General features: G+C 36.9%; 1 protein-coding gene across 3 annotated transcripts; it reads left to right on the top strand.

The window, feature by feature from the left end:
* The first annotated feature begins 3,370 nt into the window (after positions 1 to 3,370).
* On the top strand, positions 3,371 to 7,984 carry arr3b (arrestin 3b, retinal (X-arrestin)). Of its 3 annotated transcripts, none has more exons than XM_088344733.1 (16): positions 3,371 to 3,464; positions 3,557 to 3,586; positions 4,273 to 4,303; positions 4,453 to 4,513; positions 4,580 to 4,624; positions 4,696 to 4,889; positions 4,973 to 5,032; positions 5,242 to 5,318; positions 5,383 to 5,518; positions 5,597 to 5,681; positions 6,019 to 6,091; positions 6,180 to 6,317; positions 6,492 to 6,569; positions 6,652 to 6,675; positions 6,758 to 7,232; positions 7,605 to 7,984. In XM_088344733.1, exons 2-15 carry the CDS (start codon positions 3,579 to 3,581, stop codon positions 6,816 to 6,818), a joined length of 1,071 nt encoding a protein of 356 aa, XP_088200859.1. In that variant the 5' UTR covers positions 3,371 to 3,464; positions 3,557 to 3,578; the 3' UTR covers positions 6,819 to 7,232; positions 7,605 to 7,984. The 3 variants fall into 3 exon arrangements, with proteins under 3 accessions (XP_088200859.1, XP_088200861.1, XP_088200860.1); XM_088344734.1 differs by having other exon boundaries at positions 3,388 to 3,460; XM_088344735.1 differs by lacking the exons at positions 6,492 to 6,569; positions 6,652 to 6,675; positions 6,758 to 7,232; positions 7,605 to 7,984 and having other exon boundaries at positions 6,180 to 6,321.
* The last annotated feature ends 861 nt before the right edge of the window (positions 7,985 to 8,845 follow it).

Raw genomic sequence — 8,845 nt, 5'->3', positions numbered from 1 at the left:
CAGAGTGTGAAATAGCAGATCACTTCCGCTACCACAGGCCCTGCCCTGTCTCTTTCCTGACATTCAAACTGAAAAATTAGTTTGCAGATGTGCCGCCTGGGCACCCCTTACTTTTGTTCACCGCTTATTCAAGGACATTATCTGTTCCTTTGTGTTTATGTTCCTCTAAGGATTTTAAGTGTTCAAATCCCTTATTGTTTTTAACTGTAATGGAAAACAGAAGTCCGCATATGGTTATGATCAAACCTGACTATGTTATTTTTGCCTTTCTTGAACATTGCCCATTGAGCCCTCCTACTTCCCTCCTTTTTTGTTAGTCAGAGTATGGAACTCAGTGGGATGTTATTTAGCTTTGTATTTGCTTTTCAGACTTAGCATTAATGCAGAAATTGCCAGTACCAGTCAAACAAAACAGGAATAGATCCAAACTGTTGTACTAATCTCTGTAATTCGCTAAAGATCCATAATTATGCAACTAACCTGGCAACCTTGTATTGTATAGAATTCTGCATTGAGTATCTGAGAAAACGACTGAATTTTGCTCCTATGGTGGCGATTTCATCCAAATTTCTACATGTTAAAACATGCTTTAAATCTCTCATAACATGGTACAATTCTGGATTCAATGGGTCGCCTAGTAATCCCAGGTGGAAAACTGGCATTATAGTAAAATGATTAACTTGTGTATTTTCATTCATCAAGCATTATCGACCTGATGCACTAGTAGATGTTCTCCCTCCTTTTTTTCTGGGGGGAGTGACCTACCTTGCTGAAGACAGGAAAGCATTCTGGCATTCAACTGTTTTGTACCAAATTTTTTTTCATTACTTTTGTAAGCTATTCGGTTAACCTGGACACACCACACACAAAGATTATGCCCAGCCACTGATTTCAAAACAAAGTCCTTAAATATTGAAATATTACCGGTAAGAAGTTAATCACAATCTTCCAAAAACTAAGTAGACATACTCACTGTATTCAGCGATATTAACGAAATGGGTAAAATGCAGGAGTGTTGATTAACAGATGAAAGTGTCACACACATAGCACAAAAAACAATATACCCCAACCATACCACCAGATCCAGATGGGATTGTCCAGTTTTTTAGGCAGAAACCCTGTAGACATAACTTGTTTAGTTTAGCCTAGCAAAAGACTTTGTTCCTTTTATAGCAGCAAAAGCTGCATAATTGTCTAAGTTTAACACGCTGAAGACCATGCTTACCAATACAAGGTCACTCTAAGCAACAAATGTATTGGGAACAACCAGCAAAGGTGACAGTCTAAATTAAGCGTGTACCTAAAACAGTACCAGCTTAACCATAAGGGGATTAAGAGACTTATGTGCTTTATACGTGAACGAAGGCAGGCGATGTGAGGAAATGTGAATTCAAGCTAAACAGCAAGATAAACAGTATCAATAGATAATTTGCATAACATCCACTGAGCACAAATATTATTTTATTTAAGGAAAGTAACAAGATGTTCCCTAACATTGGTGAAATTATTTTTTTGCTCAGGAGATTTAGGTTGTGGTTAAGAGTGGTTTTTTTCTTCTTTTTCGTAAATTGTCAACATGATTTTAGTATAATAAAACAGTGTGGTCAAATGTCAAAAGCGTGCTCTTTGGGTATGTGCGGCTTTGCACAACATGACTGCAAAGTCAGGGATTGTCTAGCTCTTTAAACAGCAAAAGTTACACCTTTGACAGCCAAAGCGGATGGTTTGCAATAATCACCTGCTTCATTCAATTAAACAAAACTGTTTCTTGGCTTAATTTTTTATATCATGATGAAATCTAGACATTCATTTGAGATAACATTGCCCACTACGTCAATCCCACATCAAGTGGCCCTAATGCCTTCTTACTGTACAACTTTGAATGGAGGCCAATATTTTCATTATCTTTGACTGTCAAGGTGTCCAAATCTTTCACAGATCCACATAATTCATTAATCAATCCATTACACTTGGCTGAGGAAGTGTGAAAATCCGGCACGATCCACAAGCAGATTGTGCCAAGCCGCAAAGTTCCAACTAAGACAGTAGTTGCATGAGAGGATCACGAGAGGTGACTGTGGGTCCTGACCCGGATGCCAGGTCAATAACCAAAGGGAGGCATCACCATGCACATCAGAATGTAAACAGTAAAATCAGATCAGATCCTGAACCATACATTTGAATTTCGACTACACAAAGACTCTTATTTTAACATTAAGAGTATTTTGGTTTACCTTGTTATAAAAGTCCATTTTCATTTGTGTTGTGTTTTCTATGATTATTTTGCCATCTTGATTGTGTGATAAGTCTCATTCAAACAAGTGTTTATGAATATGTGCACAGACTCATACCTGTCAACCTCCACGGCTCCATGCTCGTACAAACTGTCGTATTTTCCCGTACAAAATACAAAATAGTCGTACACCATATTTTATTTTTTCGGAATGATGCATGATGGGAAATCCTCAGGTGTCAGACGCATGCACACATTAGCATCAAACCTCTCGCTTCGTTTGCAACGAAAAAAAGATGCCAAGATAGAGGCTTCCGCGACGAACTCCTTTGACTTGATTGATTTGCCGTTTCGTGATAGTCGGTGTATACCGGATTGTACCTATCATTGGCAAATTTGTGTTTTTCCGTACAAATTTCCTTGTACGTCGTACTCGTCTTAAAATGCATAAAAAACGTACTTTGTACGGCAAAACCGTACAGGTATGCAGACTGCATGCAGCTTGGTTGAGTAACCATCTGTCACTTTGGCTGCTACAACCAAATCCAACTAACACCACTCTTAAACAAGGCTCTGGCCTATTTATTAGATCATCATTAAAGAATAGTCTCTTGTAACGCTCTAAAATCCTAGTTAAATGAATTTATTATCCATTATATAGATTGGCATAGGACAGAGAGACACATAGACTGTTAGACAGATAGACAGATGTACAAATGGACAGATAGACAGACAGAGAGATGGATAGGCAGATAGACAGATAGAAAGATTGACAAACAGACAGATGGATATACACTCTATCTATGTGTGTATTATTTATGATTAATTTACTTATTCTTTGTTCAATAACATTTGTTTCTCTGTAGAAAAATAAACAGATATGTATCATAGGATTCAGCAGCAGAAAATGTTTGCCTAAATTCACATAACCAGGTAACTACAACATTTTAAGCAAAAGATGGGCTGTGAATTTTTTATTTTTTATGTCTGTACGGTTATGTCACGTAACACATAAATCATGTGTATACTCTGCAAGCACTCAAGTGCAGCGTTGTAATCAATTAATTAGATTTGCTCGAAAACAGCCTTCTTTGAAACATGGTTTAAGCTGACGAGAGGGCTGTGTATGTCAGAGGTCAACCTATAAAGACAACTGGGAGGTAGTGACCGTCGCTCAAACACTGCAAACCATCAAGAGACAAACAGCAGAGGAGAAAACTGATTGAAGTGGGTGAGTCCTTTTTTTTAATATAAAAAACAATGTTAATTATATGTCACTATTTTGTAGAGACTCATATTTAACATTTCTTTTAACACATGCAGACAGTTCATTTCCACCTTCAACATGGCAAAGTAAGTGTTTTGATAACATAATGTGAATGTTTATTTACACACAGTCATTGTTTAATTTCAACAATTGCAAGCAGCCAATAGGAACAAGTTGATGTTCATAGAAAATTGAAGATTGATTTAAGAAAAGATTTGCAGTAAAATTACTCTACATCACTTCACATTAAAAAGTGTGTGGTGATATGATTGCTGTCTTGATTCAATGTATGCAAAAACTCCCTGTTAAAAAGACTTACCTAAGCAGGGTTCATTTTCAGATCACCAAATCACTACGTGTTGATTTGTGGATTGGACAGGAAATTCTTTCACACAAACAAACGGATTAGTTCACGGATTAATACCTTCTCTGCGTCTTTTTAACACCTTGGTACTTTCGAGCATTTATTTATCCTGATTACATTGGATTGCTGTAATTTGATTGATCTCACTGTTTACAATAAAGAGGGGAACCTTTTAACTCAATTATATGGCAACTGACAGCAAAACCACAGAGAATATGGTGTTTGTTTCACTCTTTAGATGAGAGCGGGGAATTACCTTGTTAGATTTTATTACAGTATAATCCTAGGGGGATGTTAAACAACCATTACTGAAATATGTAAAAACTGATATAATATATGTGTTCAAAGGAATTGCACTGAGTATTGAAAAGTAAAGTTTGAGTGAAATTATTTTTTCCTCAACCTTAGGGTTTTCAAGAAGACTAGTGGCAATGGAAATGTAAGTGGCCTCACTCAGATACTTACTATTGAGCATTTATAGTGACAGAAGGAGCAATTTTTGAGCCACTTAAAATGATGGAACCCTAAAGTCATGCAACCTGGTTGAGGAGCAACTCTTCTCAACACTTTGTTTTGCACTTACCTCAGATCGCCTTGTACTTGGGGAAAAGGGACTTTGTGGACAATGTTGACTCAGTAGAGGTTGTTGGTAAGTGTCAAATGTCATTTTTTCTTACATTTGTGATGTGTAATGACAGTTGATTTTCAATCGTAGATGGCGTTGTTAAAGTGGATCCTTCTGGACTTAACGGCAAAAAAGGTACTCAATTAGCACTGGTACAGTTGTTTTATTTTCACAAGTTGCCAAAACCAGTGCTCTTTACTTTGCAGTTTTCGTATATCTTGCTTGTGCTTTCCGCTACGGAAGCGATGATCTGGATGTGATCGGGCTGTCCTGCAGGAAAGATATCTGGATAAATCGTGTTCAAGTCTATCCACCCCAAGAAGGAAATGCAACGAAATCCCCGATGCAGGAATCCCTCATGAAGAAAGTGGGAGAGCAAGGGTGTCCCTTTGCGTTCCAGGTGAAACAGCATATTTCAATCTTGAACTGACCAACAGAATGTCTATTATCACTAATAAAACATCATCCTCTCCCTTGTTTCAGATGCCACCTAATCTTCCATGCTCAGTTGCCTTACAGCCGGGGCCTAATGATTCGGGGAAGGTACTATTGTTTAGGTCTTGATTTCCACTTGAATTAGTTGTCTGGCATAGTCCTTTGACCACAGTGATAATTGACTTTGCTTCCTTAACAAAAAACGATGGAAATGTTACCACTTTAAATTAGATATTTTTATACTATAATCCCGGAATATTTATTCTTGGTTTCAATACTATCTGAATCTAATATTAACCATTGCATACAAATTGTAGGCTTGCGGGGTGGACTTTGAGGTCAAAGCATACATTGCCAACGAGCCAGACAGTGTGAACGAAACCATCGAGAAGAAGTATGTACAGTCAACCAAGTGTTCCCTATCAAAACAATGCACTAAACATTCTGTGTTTTATTAGGGACACTTGTCGCCTGATGATTCGAAAAATCCAGTTTGCACCAACCAAAAATAATCCTGGACCAAAGTCTGAGATCACCAAGCAGTTCATGATGTCGGACAAACCTGTTCACATGGAGGCCTCCCTTGACAAAGAGGTGGCTTAACAATGTTAACACTTATATTTGACAATAACACTGAAAAGATATCAAATATGACCACGTCCCTGTTTACAGGTCTATTATCATGGGGACCCTATCACTGTCAATGTCAAAATCAACAATGAAACCACTAAAGTTGTCAAGAAAATCCAAGTTATAGGTGAGGATAAGGAATTTTTCTTTAACAAGTGTTGACTACAACCCTGTGCCCCAATCCTATACCTGCCCAACCATACATACCATCACCTTCACAAGATTAACTTTTTGGTTTCTAAAGTACACACAATTGTTGGTAAATTTTCTGCAATTTGCAATTTTCTGCAACAAATAACTACAAAATTGTTGCAAAGGCACAAAAGCACGCACTTTTTGGGAAATAGCACCCTACACCAGCTTTGCAAATGATAACAGGTTATCGAAATACTTACCTGAATACATTTTGGAATTATAAAAACATACACTTCATGGCTAATAAACGTTTTTGTGTCTTATTTTAGTTGAGCAGCTGACAAGTGTGGTGCTGTACTCTTCTGACACTTACACAAAGGCTGTCTGCACAGAGGAATTTGGGTATAGCTTGTTCAGACAATTCACCAAGCTTTCAAATTAAAATAGTGTTCACTCATCAGTCACTGCATGTGACTTTTTTTACACACAGAGAGACAATTAATGCCAACTCCTCTTTTGAGAAGTCCTTCAAAGTGACTCCACTGCTGGCCAACAACAAAGAGAAGCGAGGGCTGTCAGTAGATGGGCGGCTAAAAGATGAAGACACAAACCTGGCTTCCACTACCTTGTAAGCCCTGTCACACAGCTTTTGGCCCTAAGGCTTATGTTGAGCTCCAGGACAGTCTTTTCATCTTCTTATTGGGTGGCAATGATACAACGCCAGGTTGTGTCATCCACTTATCGGGTTCTTAAGAGCAAATCCTCAAGTTGTAAAAGGTCAACTATTTCTGTCTTCCCTTAGGAGTCAAGATAATAAAGATATGCAAGGAATTATCGTATCCTACAAAGTTAAAGTCAACCTACTGGTGTCTGGCGGAGGGTAAGGTGGAACTATAAGTTGATTAAGGCTGTGCCACATGATAAAAAAAAATTTATTTGTGTTTTGTTTGTCTCCACAAAAGCTTGTTGGGTGGTCTGACATCAAGGTAAATATAACTCTGCCTTTTTATACAATTCTGAAGAGAAATATTCCCATACCATTTGACCGAATGTATCACTGGATTTTAGTGACGTCACTGTGGAGCTTCCTTTGACCCTGATGTCTCCAAAGCCAGCAGGTGAGCCTTAACCTTTCTACTCAATTAAATATGTATTACTTGTAACAGGCTCAAACTTTCAAAATTCCAAATTGATCATCACTTTTTAGAGACTCCAAGAACTTTGTTGTTTCAATATTGATTTCAACACTTGATAATAACTAAAAGTGATGACCGACCAAATTTATATAAATTTGAGAAAAATTTAATAAGGCCAAAATCAGACTCATTTGGGCCTGATGACAACATTATGAAGAATGTTATTGATTGAATTTCTTTTAACCTCCAATGCTTCGTGTGGCAGAAGTGTAAGTAATCCCTGGCTCAAAGCAAACACATTCCTTTGGTATTGTGATACTTGTGATGTGATATTTGATACATTTTCTTTTGTGTGTTTGTGGTGTTATGAACAACAGACAATTGGACTAAAGGCCTATTTAGTTCAGGTGAGGTCACCATAGGTGTGAATGCATTCTCTTGTCATGCCAATGACAAATTTCAAAACAAACTTTATCTCTGACTGTTTGCAGCCATTGAAACAACAGCAAACCACTCGGTATTAGTTAATCTATATAAACAGATTGCTAATCTCAGTAATCTGTTAGTCTAGCAAAGATTAGCAATGGTCATGCAATCCTAAATATAAAGGTACTGCTCTTGATAACTTAAAAGAAAAAGAAAACTACCAGTAACACGGTTTAGACCCCAAAAAAGATGTTTATTATTTCAACACATAGTTCATGTTTAGATGGATTATAAATTATAGTAACCACATGTGGACTCCAAAAACCCCTAATATTCCCATTTTGTGTTCGCAGAACGGACATCGTCATTGAGCCAATGAACGACTGAGATGTCACCTTGATACAAACAACATACCAAGAATGGATCTCAACAACAAATATCACTTATTCCTTGGGCACATGTAAAAACAATATTTATAGAGGAATTTATTTGAGAGCATCTAAAGGATGTTCAATAGCTTCTGACAGAAATAAGCATACTTAATATTGCTTTGACTCTGGACATGTCTCATAACAAGAAATAAGTACTTTACTTTTAAACTTTCAGGGATGCTCATTAGCACTACAGCACATAGAGACAGATACTATGAGTGAATCTTAAATGTTGGAATGATCACATACAAGTTTCTTTAGAAACAATGTTAGAAAATAAAACAATTTTTTTCCTGTTTCTACTTTGGTGCCTGTTTTGCTTATCGCCACAATTAAATGACAGATGTTAAGGAAAATGTACTGTCAAGTGTTTGTAAACAACTGGGTTTAAAGGCTATCTGAAGAAAAGCTAGCATACATATAAAAAAGGAGGGGTTTTTTGTCTGTAGGTCCAGATTTTCATTAAGAACTTTGTTGGTCCTATCATCCCAATTTTATGTCGCATATAGTTTAGATTGGTGATTAAAGAAGCTGAATTAGGCTTTCGTGGAAGTTACAGATCAACATTATCGACCACGTTAAATATACAAAGGCTTAAGTTGGTTAACCTCAAAGATGTGGGCTTTGCCATTGTAAACCTGTTAGCAATATTGTCCTTTCCCTATTAATTTGTTTGTTCTTCCTAAACTTTTCTTATCACAGAAAAATATGAAGGTTCTTTTTTCAAACAAAGATGAGTCTTTTTTTCTACATATATTTTGTCAAGTCTAAGGAGACAGTTTTAATACAAAATGTATGACAAAAATGCAGTAAAACTATAACACAAAATATTTCATTTTGAGAAACACAACCAAGGCAAATCTGCTAATCCGTATATGTCAACATGATCATCTGTATTTGCATTTCTTGTTTGTGTTTGGATGACAGGACGAAGCCAAAAGCTGATAAGAGACCCGTTCCAAAAACAACTTGGGACGCTTCTTCTATCAATCATTTAAACAATTTAACATTTTCTAATGTTATGATAACTATCATTTGTTGGTCCATTCAAAAATGACGGCATCAGTTAAATGACAATATACAGTATATTTTACAGTTTCGGAAATCTAGGGAGGGTTCCCGCCACCCCTTCGAACCGTCTCCTCGTTGCTCTCTAACAATTA

The sequence above is a fragment of the Urocampus carinirostris genome, chromosome 9 (assembly GCF_059441175.1).
Source record: "Urocampus carinirostris isolate Australia breed hairy pipefish chromosome 9, RoL_Ucar_1.0, whole genome shotgun sequence".
NCBI classification, from domain to species: domain Eukaryota; kingdom Metazoa; phylum Chordata; class Actinopteri; order Syngnathiformes; family Syngnathidae; genus Urocampus; species Urocampus carinirostris.
Note: the sequence above shows the minus strand (reverse complement) of the source record. Positions and strands in the feature narration are given on the sequence as shown.

What these genes read in the sequence shown, in the direction of transcription:
- arr3b (XM_088344733.1), top strand. An exon ending in GGCCTAATGATTCGGGGAAG is followed by an intron (nt 5,033 to 5,241) that starts GTACTATTGTTT and finishes TACAAATTGTAG; the next exon opens with GCTTGCGGGGTGGACTTTGA. An exon ending in CAAGAAAATCCAAGTTATAG is followed by an intron (nt 5,682 to 6,018) that starts GTGAGGATAAGG and finishes GTCTTATTTTAG; the next exon opens with TTGAGCAGCTGACAAGTGTG.